This window comes from Saccopteryx leptura, chromosome 2, assembly GCF_036850995.1.
Source record: "Saccopteryx leptura isolate mSacLep1 chromosome 2, mSacLep1_pri_phased_curated, whole genome shotgun sequence".
Lineage (NCBI taxonomy): Eukaryota > Metazoa > Chordata > Mammalia > Chiroptera > Emballonuridae > Saccopteryx > Saccopteryx leptura.
The window spans coordinates 135264671-135287750 of record NC_089504.1 but is presented as its reverse complement, the minus strand read 5'-3'; the positions used below and the strand labels follow the sequence as shown (position 1 = coordinate 135287750).

At 38.0% G+C, this 23080-nt stretch overlaps 1 protein-coding gene across 3 annotated transcripts in view; it reads right to left on the bottom strand.

Annotated features, from left to right (window-relative positions):
• Positions 1-5559: 5559 nt before the first annotated feature.
• Positions 5560-23080, bottom strand: part of CCDC91 (coiled-coil domain containing 91) — a 380006-nt gene continuing 362485 nt past the window's right edge. For all 3 annotated transcript variants that reach the window (XM_066368875.1, XM_066368874.1, XM_066368876.1), the window contains one exon: positions 5560-6598. In XM_066368875.1, coding sequence (XP_066224972.1) covers positions 6488-6598 — 111 coding nt within the window. In that variant the 3' untranslated portion in view covers positions 5560-6487. The remainder of the gene's footprint in view (positions 6599-23080) is intronic.

Below are 23080 nucleotides of genomic sequence, written 5' to 3'. Positions count from 1 at the left end.
TTTCAAAGTCTAGGCCAAAAGATGATAAAGGCTTTGGTCAGGAAGATAGTAGTGAGAATAAAGGAGAAAATAAACATGAATTCAGTACAAATCTTGCAGTAAAGTAGACAGGACTAAATTTGAAGTAGGGAGTGAGGGGGGAAAAAAGAGAAATAAAGAGAGATGACACCTGACGTTCATTCCAGTGGGGACTCCCGATAAAGACAGAGGAGAGACCTCCGGGTGGCAGGGGCAGCGTGCTGAGGAAGAGCACTGTGTGTGACGTCAGTACCACATCCACGTGGAAATATTAAGTAGGCAGCCGAATATAGGATGCTGAACATATGGAAGGAGAACTGGGCTGGAGATAGAAATTTGGTGGTCTTTAGCATATGGAGAGTATACAAAGCCATGGAATCAGGTGAGGTCATACAGAAACAATTAAAAAATAAGGGTACCAGCCCTGTCCCATTTAAGGTTGTCTACACAACACTGCATTATTAGATGCATACATTTTTAGGCTTCCGTGGTAGACTATTAATATGTACAGTAGAGAATATGCCTCTCTTAGACAAAACACATTTCTGAACATTAGGACACTTCACGTGGGGAGCCACCCGGATAACAAAGGCTTTACATTAGGTAGAATCCCTGGGTCACTCTGACAGAACTGCATTCACAGAAGAGTAAGCACATCTTACTCTTCAATAATACAGCTGGTTTGTTCATTTGGATGGTGTGAAACTTACAGACCAGAGTTTTCTCAAAAATATGATTTGTCTACCTAGTTTACCTCATTTTATAAAACTGGTATCAAAATGCCACATCTGATTTGATCCAAAGTATACAAGTCTTTTCCATGCTTTACGAGAGAAAATAAGAAAATTATAAGAAAAATAAATTATGTGTTGCTTATCTTTATCTTAAAGGCCATGAACATAAAAACACATTGGTTGGCCTATAAAATTATAACATAGAATAAATTTTAAAGACTGGTTGTCTGAAACAACTAAAATTTTACACTGAACCACTGTTTAAAATTTCTAGTTTAAATGAAACATTTACATTTTGGAAGTGATGGAAAGCAGACAGAAAGATAAAGAATGTTAGAGAAACAATACATTTTATAAAAGTTGTACTTTGCATGGTGTGCAGAGGCTACTAATATTTTCAGAAAAGAATACCTACATAGAATAGCAAGAGCTCCAAAGCCATCATTTCATACACATCTTGCCACAAGGAATTTTCGATCCTCTGTCTCAGTATCAGAGCTGTGTTGAAGTCAGTGATTAGTACATTCTGTGGCTTCAGTTTTTCCTTTTGAAATCAGCTCCCAGACTTCTGAGAACTGAATGTTTGCCAGGCCTGAGTCAAGTTTTCCTACCTTTTGATTTAGTCTGTTTCTTGATTTCTGAGTGTATTTCAAAAATACAATAACTGTTTATATCACAAGTGGGAGACAGAGGTGCATTTAAAAAGACTATCAGATGTTCTTGGCGCCCTTTACCACCAGGACCCACAGCACACTGCTCTGCACATGCACTGATCTGATGCCTTCCCAAGCACCTCTCCTCCCCAACCCACTGGATCTCCCACACCTGATCACAAAACCCTATGCGTGAAATCTCTTTTCCAAGCTGCCTTCTTCCCTCCTTGTTGTAACTACAACCGGATGAACCAGGACTAGTGAATGTAACACACACACTGCAGCCCACGCAGTGGGATGCTGTCTCTCACTCTGATGGCCAGGCCCCTCTCGGCATCTAAGAAATTATTTCAGATAAATTTCCCATATGCTCTTCTATACTTCCATATGGAGGATCTTCTAAATTTGGGTAGCATATTTCTACCCATTTAGGAGCATTCTAGTAGCTATGATTTAGTTATTCTAGTTGCTTTCGGAAATGTGGAATTAATTTCAGTGTTCACAAGTTTTGTTGATTCATGGAAGGCTGGTCACTGTTTTACGAGAGTTCTTTTATGAGAATACTGTTTAATTGAGTTCCTATAGGACCTCATTTAGAAACATAGCAGTTTTAGCTAAGTTTTTAAATTAGCAGTCAGAATCTATTAGCTGGAGATTAGTTGAAGTATATTACAGGTGCAATGATTGATTGATTAATTCAATTATTTACAAACTCACAATTATATACTAAGTCCACAGGACAGGTTAGGCACAATAAACTGCCTTTAGGATAAATAAACAAAACAGATGTGGGCTCTTCCTTCAGGAAGAGATAAACAAGTAAGAACACAAATGGTTCATTATAAAAGACAATGAACACAAAATATTATTTAATTCTATAAGTACACCATAGAAAAAGACCTTGTACGTAAGCCTAGGGTAGGGGGAGGTGGACTAAAGAGGGATCAACTTGTTGAGAATGGATGCTTCAGTGAAAACAAAACCAAAACTAGACAAAGGCAAAGAAACCCAACTGTTTTCCTTCTATTTATATCAATATATACACCAATGATTGATGCCCGAGTAGTCCCTGCATTACGGCAGCTTGGATGTATGAAATGTGTTTGTTTTTCAATTAAATAAAGGGAGCAGTTTTTGTTTTGCCTGAATTAAAAAAAATTCTGAAGTCAGTCATAGCCGTTAGCTCTCCTATATTGTTTCTGCCCACTTACTATGATGCCGGCGGCGATGCTACAGGTTAGTGGCCCGTGGATTCAGGACACGTTGGCTTTCGGCTCCTTCAGCAGAGTCTCTGGGAACACAGTGGAGTGTGTAACTGGTATGTAAACAGAAGACCAAGGGCTGAGTGCTTTGATCCAACTTTCCTGTTTCTCTTGCAGTTTTATGTTTCCCAGTTTCTTATATAGGGCTTTTTCTTTCTTTCCTTATTTTAAAATTCAGGATTTATTATGCAAAGAATACCTTTATAATTCAATGAATGAATAATCCTTTTCTTTGTATTGTTATTTAAAGCATAGTGTTTCCTGATTCCATTCAGTTTAACTGTCAGACAAAAATAAAGCTGTAATTATAGATACCTGACTCAGTGCAGAATAACACCAATCACAGGGAACTTGCTCTGGTTTTGATTTCAAAGCAATCTTGAGCAAGCCTCCTTTGAACTGGAACATGAATCAGCAGTTAGCAGAGCTGAGTTTAAACCTCTACTCCAGATTCTGAGTGACAGAGAACTTCTAAATAGGGCCCTGTTTGTTCATAGTTTTAGGTATCTGTGATTTACTTGGCTTTGCTAGACAATAGGGGCTTTGGTTCAGTGATATTTTTAACATTCCCTAAAATAAATCACAGTGTTCCCATCTTGGATGTGGATTAGTATGGCGGAGGAAATGAAGAACTTACAAGTGCAGAGTATCCAGGGATTACGTGCTGGGCTCTGAGCTGCATTGCCTTGGTTAATATTTTTTGGTTGCATGTAATAGGAATTGGTTCTGGCTAGCTTAAGGAGAAAAAGTAAGTGGTGCTGGATTATTAGAAGAATATTTGGTTATCTCATAGAATTCAAGACTCAGGAAAGACAGGGATCAGGAGACTTCAAACCTCAGAAGTAGAGTTTGTGTCTGACTCCCTAGGGAAAATTAGTTAAGTGTCTCATCATATGATAGGAGATCAGATCTTCATCCGTGGGTTAGTCAGTCAAGGTCAGAGGGGCAGAGTTATACTGTTTAGCTGGTTGTTTGTGGGCAACCACACCTGTATTTTGTGGGCAGTTCCCAAAGGAGAATGACTGTGAATTGGCGACCACACCAGTGAGGTCTGCTATGTGGGGCATTTTAAAGGCTTAATTTAATTTTCACAAAAAGCCTATAAAATCATTATTTCCACCTCACAAATGAAAAAAAACTGAAACTCAAATTGGTTAGGCAATTTGTCCAATGTTCCTCAATTAGAATGTGGCAGACCTAGAATTCCAACTATGTTTACAAGGGGGGTTAGTCTTCTTCTTAAAAGATAAAACTATATGGCATAGGAACTTCCACATATTTTCTCATGGAGAGATAGTAAGGTATTTTCAGAGTACTAGAAAGAGTAAAACAGTGCTGAAAACTCTAGGGTTGAATCCCAACTCTACTAAGTCTTCATGGGCAACTAAACATCTAATCCTCTCCACTCATAAGTGCTAACGTATCATCTACTTCACAGGACTATTTTAAATTTGCAAGGTTATTGAGACAACAAATAAAAATACTTGGCAAAAGCATATATTCATTATTTGGTGAGAAAAAGAGCTTTTTTTTTGTATTTTCCTGAAGTGAGAAGCAGGGAGGCAGAGAGACAGACTCTTGCATGCACTCTACTGGGATCCACCTGGCATGCCCACCAGGGGGTGATACTCTGCCCATCTGGGCTGTTGCTCTATTGCAACCGGAGCCATTCTAGCGCCTGAGGTGGAAGCCATGGATCCATCCTCAGCGCCTGGGCCAACTTTGCTCCAATGGAGCCGTGGCTGCGAGAAGGGAAGAGAGAGAGAAAGAGAAAGGAGAGGAGGAAGGGTGGAGAAGCAGATGGATGCTTCTCCTGTGTGCCCTGGCTGAAAATTGAACCTGGGACTTCCACACACTGGGCCAATGCTCTACCACTGAGCCAACTGGCCAGGGCCAAAGAGCTTTCCTATTAATGAATCCTTAAGCATGCTACTAAAAATGAATCACAATTTGATAGTGGCTCTCTTATTCTCAGCCTTTCAAGATGGTGCCTTATTCACCTAAACATAAAGGTAGGAAATGCTACATAAATAGTTAAGAAAATTAAACAATAGGCAAAGAAAGTTTTAGAAACAAACATTTGACTACTTCTCTTTGAGGCTGTGCTCACATTACAGGGAAAAGCTCTTACCTTTGGTCACAGCAAGATATTAACCATCAGTTTCTCTCATGAATACCACCTGAGATGATCAATGTTCTTTTGATAACAAGAGAAAAATCAGAATACAGTTCTGAATGTGGAAATTTATAACTTGAACATCATTGAAACATTAGCTAATTCAGTTTGGAATAATTAATGTATTCAAGCAATCAATTCTAAGCCCAGATGATTATATTTAGTTATCTTTAAGAACAGCTCTGTGAGGGAAAAAAAAGCACTATAGCAATCCAAGAGTTTGTAATTGCGCGTGGTGGGTGTTCTGCAAACACTCATAGACTCATTGGTATTCATTTGTTCCAAATTACTTCAGACAACAATTAGTGTATATCAACAGCAAAGTTGGAACCCTAAATGGAAGAAGAAAAATATATTCCTGTGTTGGTAGGGATAAAAAGGAGGTGTAGACTATTACAACTCTTGCTATTTCCATTATCTCTGGATCTTAGTTTTTTAGATCTCAGTTTATGACCATTAATCCTTCATTTTCATATAAATTGTATCTGAGTGAATTATAACATGGCCTATCATTTCAAACTTGATGATCAAGGGACAAGTGATTTTAAATATAACCATAACATTGTGTTATTCTTTTATTCCAAAATGAAAAGCCCCCCCCCCCCCGTTTCTCTGTGCTGCATTTCAAGTCAGTGGCCTGCTTGCTTTTAATTTATTTAAATTTGTGAAAACTTTTTAAAAGTATTATCTTTAAAAAAAAATTTAAAAACCCCAAATTAGTTTAAGAAGCTCTTTTTATTACATTGGTAAATCCCAGAAAAGTACAAAGCCCATGAAGGTAGAAGCATTTCAGAAAACAAGACAAAATGTTTGCATAATTTTAATGACAACATTTAGTTTTGATGTTAATAAAGCTCAAGATTTTGCATTGAGGCACACTGCTCATGAATTAAGTACATTCTGAAAGTCTGGGAAAATTTTTTGTATAGCTTATATGAACCTGACTTCATATAAATGATTATGTTACATTCCCTTTCTAGAGATTAAGTTCATGGTATGACGTTCATTAAAAAAATGACTATTGATTCATAATGACTTCGAAGAACAGAAACAAGAAAAACACAATCACAAACATACCCCTTTAAGTGGTACATCAGGTCAAAGAATAATAATCTTTAGTGTTTTCAGTTGTTACCAATGAAAATAGATCCCACTACAGAGAAGAAGTGCGATAATATCAGAAGATGTTGAAATCCATGCTGTTTTTATCTTCAAAATCAATTAAATAGGTGATTACATTCTAGAATCTTATCAAGAGTCATTATCAAGTGATAAGTAAAGATATTTACTACTTTTGCCAACTACCATATAACAGGCCACCAGAAGCTATCGAGTTTACCTTAATTAACTTTCTGGTAACGTGGCAATTTTCAGTGGCTCTTGACTCACATCATACTTTCTGTTGTAGCTGCTGCTACTGCTACAACTAATACTACATAAAATAATAGGAAATGTAAAGGAGAAAACAAAAGAAAATAAATTAGATCTTTCATAGTTCTAAATATTGTTTTGGTTTATCCTTGAAGTGGAAATCAATTATTCAAGGTTTGGAAAGAAAACAAAACCATCTTTATAATTCACAGCATGTATTTTAGAGGCCTAATGATTTATCCATTGCCAGTGGGGGTTAGCTTGTCACGTTCTCTATTCAATGTTAACTGGTTCCGTTGCTAATAAAGCACTTAACTGTTTCTGAGCACAGGACAAGAACAGCTCCAAACTGGACAGGCTTCTTTGGTGGATGACTTGATCAAGCTGTCAATTTTTTTTAAAAGAGAAAGAAACAACAACAAAAATACACTTAGTTGAGGGATAAAGAATATTATGTCACTGAAACTTACTCAAAACACCTTTCCAGATAATGATTTAGAAAATCAAATAGTGTTTAAATTCAGAGATAATGTAGTCACTATTTCTGGGCAATTCTCTAAGATGAGATGATAATTATTATAATTTTACCACTGATGTTATTTTCAGTTATTGAAGAAACACCGTAAATATAATCAGAGTGACTTAAAAACATATAAAATAGAGTAAAATGGCAGTTCTTAATAAATATACAGATCAAACATCCATAAGTTCATAAGATCATATAAATAAAACATGTAAAAAATAAAAGAAATATACAATGCAGAAAATTAGCACAATTATATCATGCAAAGGGTTTAGGGACAAAGGATAAGGAAGGAAATAAGCCATTTTCTGAAATCAGAAAAAGTTCTGAGAAATGTATACTTTAAGAAATATTTGAGATTGTTGAAACTTATTTGACTTGATCTTCCTGCTTAGAGATTTTTTTACTAGAATTTATAAATGTTTCAAAAACAAATTAATATAGTAAACAAGAGGTTTAATAATGAGTCAAATATAATAAAGAACTTTTAGGATGGTAAGGATTACTGAATAGATCAAAAAAAGTTTCTAACTCTTCTGCCCTAAAAAATTTGCCCATGGTGTAAAAATTACCAGTGACAAGACAATGTGTGTTGTTACAGAAAAATGAAGGAACTCAACAGAAAGCCAAATAAATCTCATTTCACAATATAAACCTGTGATATATATGTAAAAGTTGATATATTCTTCGCACAAATATCCACCAACATGAAATAAAAAAAAGACAAATCCAAACAAGAATTCTGCACTAAATTACATTTCTATAACCCACTGATATTCAAAATGACTGAAAATTGTAAGATCAAGATTTTGAAGTATCCTAAGAATAAAAAGAATGCATTATATTTAGCAAAATGCTCATGTAAAAAGATTGAACACTACTAAGATTCCCTTAAATTATAATGTTTTGGGATTTTAATATATGTACAGAAATAGGAATTCACCTTATCCTTTTTCCTAATTTTTTTCCCTTCTTCTTTCAAATGATACCTTTTGGTGAATATGTACCTTCTGCTTATAAGTTCCTATTAAACAAGGCAGTTCACTGCATGTAAACCCCAGGTGAGCAGAGATCTGTCTGTCTTGCTGACTAATGTATGTCAGCATGCAGAAGACAGTCTGGCACAGGTTAGACACTCATCAAATATTTTCTGAGACTGAATGAATCAATTAATGTTTAAGCCTAATAAAGTAAAGCAATCTACTATGAAATGATAGATGTACTTTTTAATCTCTACAATGAAACATGCTTAACCTAATCTAAAAGATATGTAGGGATCAAAGTTGAATTTTTTTTTTTGTATTTTTTTGAAGTTGGAATTGGGGAGGCAGACAGACAGACTCCCGCATGCTCCGGACTTGCATCCACTGGCATGCCCACTAGGGGGTGATGCTCTGCCCATCTGGGGCGCTGCTCTGTTGCAACCAGAGCTATTCTAGCACCTGAGGCAGAGGCCATAGAGCCACCCCCAGCACCTGGGCCAACTTTGCTCCAATGGAGCCCCGGCTGCGGGAGAGGAAGAGAGAAACAAAGAGGAAGGAGAAGGGGAGGGGTGGAGAAGCAGATGGGCGCTTCTCCTGTGTGCCCTGGCCAGGAATTGAACCCGGGACTCCCGCACGCCAGGCCAACGTTCTACCACTGAGCCAACTGGCCAGGGCCTCAAAGTTGAATTTTTAAAAGTTTTATTTCATATATGTAAAACAGATTGAAATCTAAATATTTGAAGTTTTTAAAATGATTTTGTATTTGGTCCAAGTTCAAGTAATAGTGAAGACTATATCAACAAACCTACTTCCACTTCATTTCCAGTGGTTTCTATCTACTTTTGGAAATTTTCAAGCATTTCTTTTAAACACCTGGTCCATATCTTATCATTGTAACCATGAGAAGAATCACACAATCAGTTCTGTCGCTATGGGAAATTTTCCCTATCTTATTTTTAAGAAATCACTTGACTGTATTACAATGTATTTACTGCAATTTTGTCTTGTTTTTAAAGCACCAAAGAAATTTATAACCTGAGTATACTCCTTTCAGCAAATGTTCAAGGGTTTCTCTTGCACAGATTCTAATATGTAGAATTTCTAAGTCATAAGATTTGCATATTTTAAAGTGTGATAGATATTGCCAACTGTTTTCCAGAGTGAGGGTACCAATTAATTAATCATATTTACAATGTAGAAGAGGACATTTTCCCCTGGTTTCTTCTTTTAAATGGTTGCATAGTTTTTCATTAAATATTTATAATTTAACACACATATAATGGATATTTTATTATTTGCTTTTAAATTATTGCATTAATAGACTTTTGGATTGTTCCTAATCCTCTGCTACTATGTATAGTCATTGCTATGATAAAAATCCTTTGACACAGAACTCTGTATATTTATGCCAGTATATTTTATAGCACTTGCTTGAGCCAAAGTATGCTACCTGCAATGTTACCTCTGTAATAACTCAGGTTTCCATATATGCATAAATTTTCCTTGGGGCTTCCTATTTTGTTCCCATAGACAATCCACATCTATCCCTACAAAAATATAAAGCTGTCTTAATTACTACAACTTTATAATAATTCTTAATATATCACAAATTAACCACCATATTAATAATCATACCATCAAATGTTTCAGATGAATATAAACTAGAGAACACTTGTAATAAAATTGAATTTAAAAAGAAAGTGATCAGACTACAGATTGTCTGATACCCTTTTTTCATAAAGCACAAAAACCAAGCAAAGTTCAAAAGTATATTCTTCTGAGTTATATCTATAGGCTGTCATTCTTAAGGCAAAAAGAATCATGCACTCACAAATGAGGACAGTTGTAGTGGAGTTTGATGTGAAGGGTGGTGTCAGGCAGGATGAGATATATAGATTCATTCTGTAGTTGGCTTCCTGGGCCTTTGTTTTATTATTATGTTTCATGACTTTTATGTATTGGCTAATAAATCTAAATTTTTAGAAGCCCCCTAGAACAATCCATTAAGAACAAGTCTGACTATCTTAGAATTTATGAGTGTTATATAAAGGAGAAGCTTTTCTCCTTTTGAGAGTATACAGCACAAACTCACAATGTGTAACCAGCATTCAACCTGTGATTGTTGCTAATAATAATAATAATATTCTGGATTAATGCATTCAGAGTGAATGCATTCTGTAATTTTTAAAAAGAGCAAAGATGTGTATAAGGACAAAAACTTAAGAGATTTTTATTTAACACATACTGAGTGCTGTTCTCTTGCTTGTGTTAGGAGTCACCCCTGAATCAGTGACGATAGTACGGTGGACACCCTGGTCTGGGGTTCGGGTCACTGCGAGGCTCACTTCACTTCTCTCACCATGCCTCTCCAGAAATGTCTGATGGCAGGAATCCATTTAATAAACAGCAGCTCACCACTTTAAGAAGGAATAAGGTGACACTGATACTCTGTGAGGAGGAAGCTAAACTGGGCCATCACAGTGCTGAACTTCCAGTTTGGTGGGTTCTTCCTGAGCGTGGTGGGTAAGATCATATCTGTGAGGGGAACACTTGAGACCTTTCTCTTAAATGGTGAATTCCTCTCTCTGAAACAAGTACATCAAACTGATGTTCTTGGCGAATTACTGAATTTCAACAGTTTCTGTTTTATTAGTCATGACCTTATTATCCTTTATTGAAGCAAGAAAAATTTTGGCAAAATATTCAATGCTTTTTACCCCTCAAAAAGTGGGGCTTAGTTCTGTATTTGTGGCTTTCATTTCAAAGTGAATCAAAGATTTGTATTCTGTGACTTCAAGTTGACAGTATTATATCCAGAGCAGTGGTGGCAAACATTTTTGGGTATGGGTTTACAATCTCTTCTTAATATGTAGCTCTAACTGCTTTGTTTTCCTTCCGTCTTCTGTTGTTTCAGCTGCTACCCAGTGCTTTCAGATACCTAAAAAAACCTGGACATTCTGAAGTCTCTCAGACAGACACTGGAGCTTCCCCCACCCTTTTTATCATCTCTTCTGTTTGCTGGTACCCTGCTGAAAACAATTTAGAGGCACAGTACTTGCTAAAAGTTAATATTTATAAGCTTAGGAGGAAAAAAGGGACACATGACTCCCTAATATTTCCCTAGGTTAGATTTACCTTCCCATTAGTATTTCATGCCACAGCAGAAGAAAGAGAAAAACAAGACATCTCTAGACCTTAATTTTTATTCCTTCATCACAAAAAGATGGTGTGATGGCTTGTGAATTTATACTGATCAAAATAGCAAAATTCAAAATCAATTACAAACAAATATGGTTTATTTTAATGGGACTGTTAAGAACACTGTTTATATCCCAGAAAATCTGAAATATTGTTTTTGAACATATATGTTATATATAACATATATAAAATCTTATATATATACACCTACATCTTCTCTATATACATACATATGTGTGTGTGTGATTTCAATATATTTTGGGCTTCAACCAACAAGATACACCCAGAGATGTGAAAATATTAGGTTTCACTTTATCAATGTTACATTTACAATCTGCCCTACTGAAATTTTACACTTACGATTGAAAAATAACATAATTTTTCAAAAACTAGAATTGATATTTGGTAAAGCCACTGAGAGAAAGTGACTAATAAACAAATATGACCAGTTTAGTAATAATACGTTTTATGGATTTAGTTTTCACATTCATTAACAGGCTCTTTCATAGGAATCGAAGGAAGGTCAGTTATGATGATCTGGAACTGTAATTAATGCAGGAAAATTTTCTAGTTAACATTATTATATTGGGTAAGGAGGACTGTTTACCTTTTGATAAGAAATGACATAACTCTTCAATCTCTTATTTATTGCAATTGTTGCCCTTTTAACATTGTTATTTGGATATATATACTAATTACTGTAATGGTTGAATTGTGTCCCCCATAAGGATGTGTCCAAATTCTAACCTCCAGAATGATGAATGTGAACTTGTTTGGAAATAGGGTCTTTGCAGATATAGTTGAGATGTAATTTAGGATGAGTTCATACAGACTAGGTTGGCCTCTCAGTCTGATCACTAGTGTCCTCATAAACGGAGACACAGAAACACAGACACGGGGAAGAAAGAGGCAGAGACTGAAGTGATGATTCTGTAAACCAAGGAATGCAAAGAATTGCCAGCAGCACCAGAAACTGGAGAGCGGCACGGAACAGACCATGCTGCGAGCCTTCAGAGAGCACAGCGGCCACCCTGGACTGTGGGCTTCTAGTTTCAAGAACTGTGAGGGAATCAGTCTCTGTCGTTGTAACCCATCTAGTTTGTGGCACTTTGTTACAGCACCCTGGGAAATGACAAACAATGATTTTTCCAGATTGCCGAGGTCCTTATAGACCAGAGCGCTGCTTCCCACAACATACAAAACACCATTTCTATGTAGAAGGTGTTTTGTTTAAAATAAATGAAAAAAAAAAAGGGTGTTTGTTAATCAATTAAGTCTGGGAAATGCAGGATTTAAAGGTTCCTTTCCCACAGGACTTCTCAGAGCTTCTGTGGTAAGCAGCACTGTGAACTGCCATAATGGGTATACATATAGGTAATGTCTGTCAGACTTTTAGACCTTGGAACATGTATGCATGTGTGTATAAAGCATACTTCGGAAAATGCCCACAAAGCAATTTCTCTTGAGAACGCCTCTAGACTCAAAACAAATTGTTAATATAGAGAGAAGACTACACAGATTAGGTTCCCTTTAATAATAAGTAATCATGAAATTTTAACATAAGGGCTTTTGAGACTGCTTAGTCTAATATCTACACTTTACAGCTGTGGAAAGCAATGCTCTGAGTGGTAAAGACTTTCACAAATCCAATATGTCCTTCTCTCTTCAAAAAAATACACTTTTAAAAAATGTATTTAAGTGTATTAGTCTGAGTTTATCTTTGCTTAAGAAACCCTACTATGGCCTGACCATCAGGCAGTGGCGCAGTGGATAGAGCGTCGGACTGGGATGCGGAGGACCCAGGTTTGAGACCCTGAGGTCGCCAGCTTGAGCGTGGGCTCATCTGGTTTGAGCAAAAATTCACCAGCTTGGACCCAAGGTCGCTGGCTCAAGCAAGGGGTTTCTCGGTCTGCTGTAGCCCCACGGTCAAGGCACATATGAAAAAGCAATCAATGAACAACTAAGGTGTCGCAATGAAAAACTAATGGTTGATGCTTCTCATGTCTCTCCGTTCCTGTCTGTCTGTCCTTATCTCTCCCTCTCTCTGACTCTCTCGCTGTCTCTGTAAAAAACAAGAAACCCTACTATGTATCCAGTAGACTTTATGGCCTCACCAAGTGTTTGACAATGGAAAGACAAGACATCCTTGGAGTACCAGCACCACGACCAGAAAGGTGCTATTATTCTGGGTGAGACGATATGACTACCCTACTCTTGATGGACATAAAGGAAGTGGATTATGGATCAATTTAAAAACTTATCGTGGCCCTGGCCGGTTGGCTCAGTGGTAGAGCGTCGGCCTGGCGTGCAGAAGTCCCGGGTTCGATTCCCAACCAGGGCACACAGGAGAAGCGCACGTCTGCTTCTCCACCCCTCCCCCTCTCCTTCCTCTCTGTCTCTCTCTTCCCCTCCCGCAGCCGAGGCTCCATTGGAGCAAAGATGGCCTGGGCGCTGGGGATGGCTCCTTGGCCTCTGCCCCAGGCGCTGGAGTGGCTCTGGTCGCAACAGAGCGATGCCCCGGAGGGGCAGAGCATCGCCCCCTGGTGGGCAGAGCGTCGCCCCCTGGTGGGCGTGCAGACGGATCCCGGTCAGACGCATGCGGGAGTCTGTCTGACTGTCTCTCCCCGTTTCCAGCTTCAGAAAAATTAAAAAAAAAAAACCAAAAAACAAAAAAAACTTATCGTATTTCCCCATGTATAAGATGTACCCTTTTCTGGAAAATTTAGGGTCTAAAAACTGGGTGTGTCTTATTCAGTGGTTGTAGTTTGTTTACTTGCATTTCCTGCTTTTTCGTGTGGATGAGGTGTTGTATGAATTTTATGATGAATAAAACTTGAGCTCAATAATTTTATGTAACGAGCAAATCATTCTCGGGGGGTGATTATTTTTATTGTAACATTTAAACATTTTTCCCTCTAAATACCATAACTTTACTTTTCTCCTATATCCTCAAATTCTGCCTCTCATCATTTCAGCTTTAGTAAATTTAAACTAACCTGTAACATTACTGGTTACATTAATGAAGATTCTAGAGTATCTATTTTATTACTGGTACACTAATCATAAAGAGTTTTTTATTTTAAAATAGTCTTTTTTTTAAAAATAGTCTTTTCTTTATATTTTCAGATAAGTAAATTTGACAGCAAGAGGAATATATTATATATAAAACTGAAGTTCAGACATGAAATCCCCTCATTGGGAATATAACTATGCTATAATTGTAAATCATGGTGAAAGAGACTTCGAACCAACTTCAGGATAATAGTGTTACATAAAATACATGTTTAGAATAACTTTTACTAAAATTCAATATAGGTAGGGCAGTGCCAGTGGCCTCAACCTTGAACTTCAAAAAATATACATCTAACCTCTTTATCTGAATATTTATAGGTCATCATTCATATCCATGAAGATTTTTAATCCAGAGTTCACATATTCTGTTCTTTTTGAGAATACTTTTGATCTTAAATGTATATTTCAAGTCTATCTGACTATACCGTTAAAAAATGTCAACATATAAAGAAGTTGTGTAACTTCCAGCATAGACAAGATGAATTACAGATGCTTTTTTGGAGTAAATGAAAAACGGGTATAAAGAGTCTTAAACCCTATTGGCCATGACTTAAAAATCAGGGGTTTTTTGGTCTTGTTTTAAGATGTTTTAGGGTAAGTGAATTCTCTGCTTTTGAATCATCTAAAATGAATTCTACATATTTGGGCAGTTCTGCCTTTTTATTCCAAACTACCAGAGAATCCACTGGGAAATGGGAATACTCATTTTTGCTCTTAACTAAATCATCTGGGCAGGATAAACCAATATGTATTCCAGACTCTAATGTGCAGGCACACCACCTTGGAATACAGTCTTATTCGATATTACAAGTTCAGCAACAGCAGTTGGCCAGGAAAGGAGTCACTGTCACAGTGAGTGAAAATTTTACTTTTATTTGCCTGATAGCAGGCGCTACTCCTTCTAGTATACGCTTCCATATGTGAAGATTAACGAATTTTGAAAGAAAAGAATGCTGGTAACAACTGCTTTACATCTAATCAGATGATTTCCAAAGAAAATCTAAAGAATTCCAAAACACTTTAAAAAGAAAGATTTAGATTGAGGAAAATTTGGGGGAACAAGTAAAGATAGATGAATTCGTATAGTAGTTGCACAGAAATCCTACCTCTAGGGCTCTGAGTCAAGGGTTGTATTTACTTATTAATACATTCCACATCATGCTTTCTAGTGTTCTATTACAGGAATTTATCTCAAATATAAGGTATATTTTTCAAATATAATTTTGGCAAGAGAAACTAACTTAAATACATAAAGTTTTTAACACAATTTGTTACATACTCCCAAACTACAAACAATCGTTTTCTATTTTATTTTTTTGTATCTTGTTTAGTGCAAATATTGCAGTATGTAGGATGGCCTTTTTCAAATTAACATAGAGATCCCAAAGAAATATTATTAAATAACAAATTGTACCAATAGCAAACACAAACTGTTGTATTTTTATCAATTTGCCTTTAAAAATTTTGGCAATCCTTTTGTGTCCATCTAAGAATGGTATCTGCAGATTACTACCTATCTCCCCTCTGGTTCTGATCTTCAGTAATATAAGTATTATTTTATTTAGGAGTAGAAGAAAGAATAGCATGACCTCTTGGGTTCTTGTCTTCCAGCGCTATCTTAAAAGTTCTCAAATGACTGATCTATTTTTCCTTATGAGCTTCGATTTACAAAAACAGGCAAGGGAGTGTCCACTACACTTATTCTTTTTTGTTTTTTGAAGTGGGGGAGGGAAGAGAGAAGCATCTACTCCTTGTTCTGCTTAGCTGTGCCATTGATTGCTTCTCATATGTGCCCTGACTGGGGCTAGAACCAGCAACCTCAGGGGTCAGGCCAGCAGCCTCTGAACTGGGCTGGTGCCCTTGGAGTCAAGCCCTGACTATGGCTTGAACCAGTGACTTTGAGATCCAGCTGGTGACCTCGAGATCAGAGACCTTGTGATTGAGCCAGAGACCCTAGGCTCGAGCTCGTGACATGGGCTCAAACCATTGACCTCTGCACTCTGGGGCAGCGCTCTATCTACTGTGCCACCAGCCAGGGACACAAGACTAATTCTTGAGCTCTCTGCACACATATATTGAAACTGATTTACAGTGCATGATGAATAATCCCCTGTAAAGCTGGATTAAGATTGATCTTTTCCAGTTTTGAGAACATTGTTAAGCTCTGGTCGGTTGGTTAAGTGCTAAAGCATCGGCCTGGCATGTGTATGTCTTGGGTTTGATTCCTGGTCAGGGCACTCGGGAGAAGTGACCATCTGCTTCTTTATTCCCCCCTTTGTCTCTTTCTCTTCTTCCACAGCCATGGCTTGAATGGTTTGAGCAAGTTGGCTCTGGGCACTGGGGATGGCTCCATGGCCTTGCCTCAAACGCTAAAATAGCTCAGTTGCCAAGCAACAGAGCAGTAGCTCCAGATGTGCAGAGCATCGCCCCATCGGGGCTTGTCAGGTGAATCTGGGTGGGGACACATACAGGTGTCTGTCTGTCTGCCTGCTTCTGACTTAGATAGATAGATAGATAGATAGATAGATAGATAGATAGATGATAGATAAAAAGACAACAGTGTTATTAATTCTTTATTGGTGATGTTTGCTACCTCCTAGGCATCAGTAAACCTCCTTAAGTATTATATTAGTTATCTATTATTTTGTAACAAATCACCCCAAACATAGTGTTTAAAACAGAAAACAAATATTTATCACCTCAGTGTTTGTGGGTCAGGAAACTGGGTCTGCTTATTGAGTGCCTCTGGCTCATGGTCTTCCCTGAGGGTTGCAATCAAGTTGTTGGCTGAGCTGCAGTCAACTCAGAGTTCAACTGGGGAAGAATCTGCTTCCAAGCTCAATTGGTGGTGTTGACAAGCCTCAAAATATCCACTTCCAAATGAGTTGTGTGAGCCTCTCCACAAGGCTTCCTAATAATATGGCAACTGACTTCACCCAGAGCAAGCAAGCCGAGAGAGAATGAGAGTAAGCACAAGCACTTCAAGAAAGGGAGAGAGTATTTACAGAGAAGCGACCATCTTTTAATAACCCACCAGTCCAGCCCAAGCTCAGGGGAGGAAACTACATAAGAGTAGGGCATCATTGGGAAACAGCAACTATGTATTATCTCATTTTTACTCCCTTAAAACTCTATGAATGAGGCCACTGAGACTTAGAGGCATTATAACTTGCCCAAGTGGCAGGGCCAGGATTCAAATCCAGGTGTGCATGACTCCAGACCTATTCACTAAACCCCACTACTGCACTGCCGTCTCAGATAAGAACGGCAGTTATGGCTGGGGGCCTTGGCACAATATCTGTTTTGCTATAAATACATAGGGGTTTCTTGCATTGCATACACTAGTAGAAAAACCTGTCAAGATGCCAAAAGCCCTGTAGATATAGTCACTGAAACACGTAATTATCTTCTCTTCCTAAACGGTAGGTTCAGGAAAGTTTCTGTTATATTAACACACAAATTGTTCCCTAAAATGAATCAAAAGAAAAATTGGCACTTTTCTTTTTTTTAATTCAGTGAGAAGAGGGGAGGCAGAGACAGACTCCCACATGCACCCCAACCAGGATCCAGATGGCAAGCCCACTAGGGGGCAATACCCTGCCCATCTGGGGCATTGCTCTGTTGCTCAGCAACCAAGCTCTTCTTCTTTTTTTTTTTTCTGAGAGTTCTTTTTTTTTCTAATTATTATTATTTTTTGTTTATTTATTCATTTTTTTTAGAAAAGAGAGAGAGAGGGGGGAGAGAGACAGAGAGAGAAGGGAGAAGGAGCAGGAAGCATCAACTCCCATATATGCCTTGACCAGGCAAGCCCAGGGTTTCGAACTGGCAACCTCAGCATTTTCAGGTCGACGCTTTATCCACTGCGCCACCACAGGTCCAAGCTCTTTTTAGTGCCTGAAACCAAGGCCAATGGAACCATCCTCAGCACCTAGGGCCAACTCACTCCAACTGAGCCATGGCTACAGGAGGAGGAGGAGGAGGAGGAGGAAAGAGAGAGAGAGAGAGAGAGAGAGAGAGAAGAGAAGAGAAGAGAGAGGGGAGAGGTGGAGAAGCAGATGGGTACTTCTCCTGTGTGCCCTGATCAGGAACCAAACCTGGGATATCCACACGCCAGGCTGACTCTCTACCACTGAGCCAACCAGCCAGGGCCAAAACTGGCATGTTAAATACATTGTGTCTTAAAGAATCTGTAAACATCAGTGGCTGTATATAAAAATAATAGGCTATTTCTTTTTAGGTCCATACAGAAAAAGGGAAAACATTCCTAAAGCCAGTGTGTGGTGCAGTTCTCACTTTGTGGCACCTTTGAAGCTCAGACAAGCTTTACTTGCTTATCTTAATATTTCCACTGCTCACAGAACTGGCTACGTTCACAGGCGTGAGTTGCGCCCCAGCTGTGATGCATACCTGACTCCCATTATGAAATCCTCAGTATCCAGGACTGAATCAGTGGAACAAAGCACCACTTAATCAAATCAAAGTTACTGTGACTCCCCTTTTACCTCTCATTTTAAATGAACAGGGTTGCTCTTCCTTGTCATTCAGGATTTTATGGTGTGTGCTTGATCACTGAAGCCTTATTTAAAAAAAAAGATAACAACACAATACCATCTGTTTGGCACATTTTAAAACAGAATTATCCTACTGAGTGGGAAAACACCCTGTCAGTCCTCTTAAAATCCATCGCTGCCTCCCAGCTGGATTGAGGAATGTAAGAAAATCCTGACCTTCCTCCTTCTTGTAAACAAGTAAGGGAGGTGTGCTTTCAATTAAGAAAGCTAAACATGGCTATTATTGCCTAAAAATGGAAACAGCACCTGCCCAAATAGAAGATGCCAAAGAATAATCAACATTAAACACCTACTAGAGGACCCAAAACGTCAGGGATTATGGCAAAGCCTTGCATTCCCCAATATCCACTCTTCATTTCTTTCTCACCATTAAAATTCCAGCTTAGTTCCAGGAATAGTGTGAACATCCTCAAGCCATTTTCCCTAAGACTCCTTGCTAGCTAGGAGCAGGTCAAGGGGTGTGAATGGCAGTTTTTGGGTAGGAACTCCAAGAGAGCTCCCTAAAAGTAGGACAGACATCACTCCTAAATTTTTTCCACTTTTGCATCTTTCATTCTTCCTTTCCCCTCCATGTATTCAGCAGAGCTCCAGTTGCCATCCTGTAGCCTTAATGATATAGGCTAGTACTGATGATAGAAAAAGTATAAAGACAGAAGGACCCTGGATCCTTATGACTTTGCTAAGCTTCCAAACTACTATAGCCTTAAACAGCTCACCTTTGGATTTGCTTACACTATTGCTATTCCTAGTTTCTGTTACTAGGAGGCAAAAGTCCGAACTTTATACAGTGTGTGTCTACCAACCATTACAGCAGAAACCAACATTTACTTTTTATATTATAAAATCTAGAACTTGAAGATAAGCTCAAAAGGTGAAGTAAAGGAGACAAATTTTGGGTGAGTTAAAAATTTTAATTTGGTGAAAATTTAAATCTTAAGAATAGTGCAAGATAGGCTTTGGATGGTTGGCTCAGCAGTAGAGCTTCAGCCCAGTGTGTGGAAGTCCAAGGTTTGATTCCCAGCAGGACACACAGGAGACACGACCACCTGCTTCCCCACCCCTCTCCCTCCCCCTCGCCCTCCCCCTCTCTCTTTCTCTCTCTCCTCCTGTCCTGCAGATATGCCTTGAATGGGTCAAGTGATTTGGATGCAGGCACTGAGGATGGCTCCATGGCCTTGCCTCAGGCACTAAAATAGCTCAGTTGCTGAGCAACAGAACAGTGGCCCCAGATGGGCTGAGCATCGCCCTGTATAGGACTTGCCAGGTGGATCCTGACAGGGCACATGTGGGAGTCTGTCTCTGGCTCCCTGCTTCCCATCTCTCACTTAAAAAAAAAAAAAAGAATGGTGCAAGATAAACATAAAATAATCATAACGATCAGGCTATGCAAGATAAACATAAAATAATCAAAATGATTAGCTTATGCTGATCATATGAATGTGAACATGCAGGCAGCATGGGCAAGCACTTTCTTTGTTTTCTGCTCTGCTGCATAGAGTATTGGCACTCACAAACTAGCAGAGTGAAGTCATATAAATGGGATAGATTTGAAACTGTACCAACAAATCCTGCCTAACCAAACAAGTTTTCTTGTGAGTCAAGAAAAATATAAAGTGCCTAATCAATTAAAATTATGAATATTATATATAAAATATAATGGTAGTTTTTATGCCCAGGAAACTCCAAACTGATTTCAGATTAACTTTGATAAGCAGACAGGACTATATGGCATGTATATATTAATATTTATACTGAATTGTCACATTTCACACTCATTACATCATGTGCATGTTCCACACACCAGGATTTTTAACAATAAATTGCTGCAAGTTGCTTCTAAAGTGAAGAGGTATTTAAACTAATAAATGCTTCAATGCAGAGTGGGTAAAACCAAAACATTCTGAGCTAAACCATATAGATAGGAAACCAACAAACAACAGCAGCAATGGCTAACACTGGAAGCTATGCCCTTTCCATGTGCTAACCCCTTTAACTCTTAGCTCAATCCTCTGTGAAGTAGGCACTAGTTTTATCTCTATTCTACAAATGAGCAAAATGTGGTTCAAAGAGGTGAACATATTTTCCAGTTCACGTATCTCATAAATAACGGAGTTTAGTTTTAATACAGGAACTCTGATTCAAAAACCCATACTCCTGTACTTCTCTCACTAAGATAGAAAGTTTACGTATGGCATGCTAAAATGTCAATGCTAAAAGGCTTTTCCAAAAAATGGGACAATACAGTGATGTTAAACAAAGAAAGCAAGAAATGGGCAACCATTTTTTAATTCCTTTCTTTTAAAATCTGTGGGAAATCTGCAAAGCAGAACTGGTTGCATTTTGGATAGAAATTTCATAAATTCATGGTCAGAGACATTTGTGAAGCTGGTATAAAAACAATTACATGACTTTTGTTTCTATTTTAGTTACTCACTTTTCTTGTCAACTAAGGAACATTGACCTATTGTACCGGCCTTTTGGGGATCTTTGCAAACAACAGTTCTAGGGAACGGATAAATTTTATCATTTGCTCTAAATTCCCATTTAAAATTCCCAGTTCTCACCTATATTTATAGGTAAAGTTCAGGAGAAAATCTAGCAAAGTTACTTAAAATGTTTTACATAACCAATCTTTACCAAGCAATTTTATAAAATGCAGTGGACCCAGGAAGTAAGAAAAATGAAGTTTGGGAGATACTTTTCTTTATCCATGAGTACACAGTGCAATTGAGAAGCCCCGACATAGCACACAGAGTGACAGCACAGGCCGGACAGCGGCTCCGTGCACTGCACAGCACCCGAGGACCCAATCAGTCAAGGCAGGGCAGCCAATGATTGGAACACTTTTGCCTCCTGTTTTAGTGTGAACACATGCATCCAAAGCATTGAAACTCTTTTTCTTCTTGTGTTTCTATGTAAACAAATGACAGTATGCAAGGGAATGAAAGGATCAGGTAATCTAGATGCTGGGTGATAAACCAAATGTTAACCATTTTTTTTTTTTTTGGTTGAAATATTTTACTGCACCTTTGGTGACTGGTTATGGGAGCTGTCCTTCCACCTGGTGTGAGGCCCTGCACAGAAGCTATTGCAGGTCTCGTCCTGGCAGCCAGGAGCCCAACTGGACTGAGCGCACAGGACCTCCCATGGAAAATGGCACAGTACTGGATATCTTTGCCTGTGGTTACTAATAAAATAGTCATCATCATAATAAAGAGTCTCTGTTCTGACTACTCTGCAGGTTCTCCTGCTGGAACAGAAGTGTGCAAAGCTACGGAAGTACAGATGCAGAGCTCTGTCTTAGCCTTAAAGAGTGCCCATCACACTCTCACTAGTTTACTCAGTTCAGCAGATTCAAACTATTATCACACAGAAATTCCATTGCTGTGACCTATGCAAATGACTCACCACATCATGTATTTCATAGATATTACTATACTTGAATATAGATAGTTTTGTTAATGTATATCTAGATTTCTCCAAATTAAAAAACAACAACACCACTATGGAGTTTAAAGTTTTCAGAAATATCAAGATAGTGATACTGAATATAATTGTATACATGAAAAATCTGTGGGAAAAAAAAATCTGCGCAATGTAAATATACCAAACAAAATCTCTAATCATCCTCTCTGGGCACCTGTAGGTCCTACCTACTTTTCCATTAAACTCTAGTAGTCAAAAGCTATATGAATTCAGATCATAGAAGCAGAAGGAATACTTCCTAACTCATTCTACAAGGACAGCATTACCCAAATAACAAAACCAGACAAAGACATTACAAGAAAAAAGAATGACAGAACATTATTTATCATGAACACAGATGCAAAGACTGTCAACAAAATATCAGCAAATGAAATCCAAAAAAAGTATAAAAAGAATAACACACCAGGCAGTATTTTTTTCAAGGTGCACAAGGTTAGTTCAACTTCAACAATCAATCAAGCTAATCACATCAACAGGCTGTTGAAATCAACATTGACCATATCAACAGATGCAGAAAAAGCATCTGACAAAACCCAACATGCATTCATGATAAAAACTCTCAGCAAATTAGAAATACAGGAGAATGCTATCAACTTGATAAATAATCCACAAAAAAACTTAGAACTAACATCATATTAAAGGTGACAAACTCAAAGCTTTCCCACTAAAATCAAGTATATATAATACTCCAAGTCCTAAAACAGTGCTTCACCGGACCTAAAGGAGACTCCTTTCAGTGATTTCTAGACATATAAACATTTCCTGTTCAGGCAGTTTTTAATAACTTGTCCTCTGGTCATATTTCTTTGTGCATTTTAAAGAAATTAGCAACATATGCTTATTTAAAATTAATCTTTAAATACAAGCCATACCGTAGAGACATAAAATTATCTATCAAAAAGAATTTGCCGAATCTGGCCGGTTGGCTCAGCGGTACAGTATCGGCCTGGTGTGTGGAGGTCCCAGGTTTGATTCCCGGCCAGGGCACACAGGAGAACCTCCCGTCTGCTTCTCCACCCTTCTCCCTCTCCTT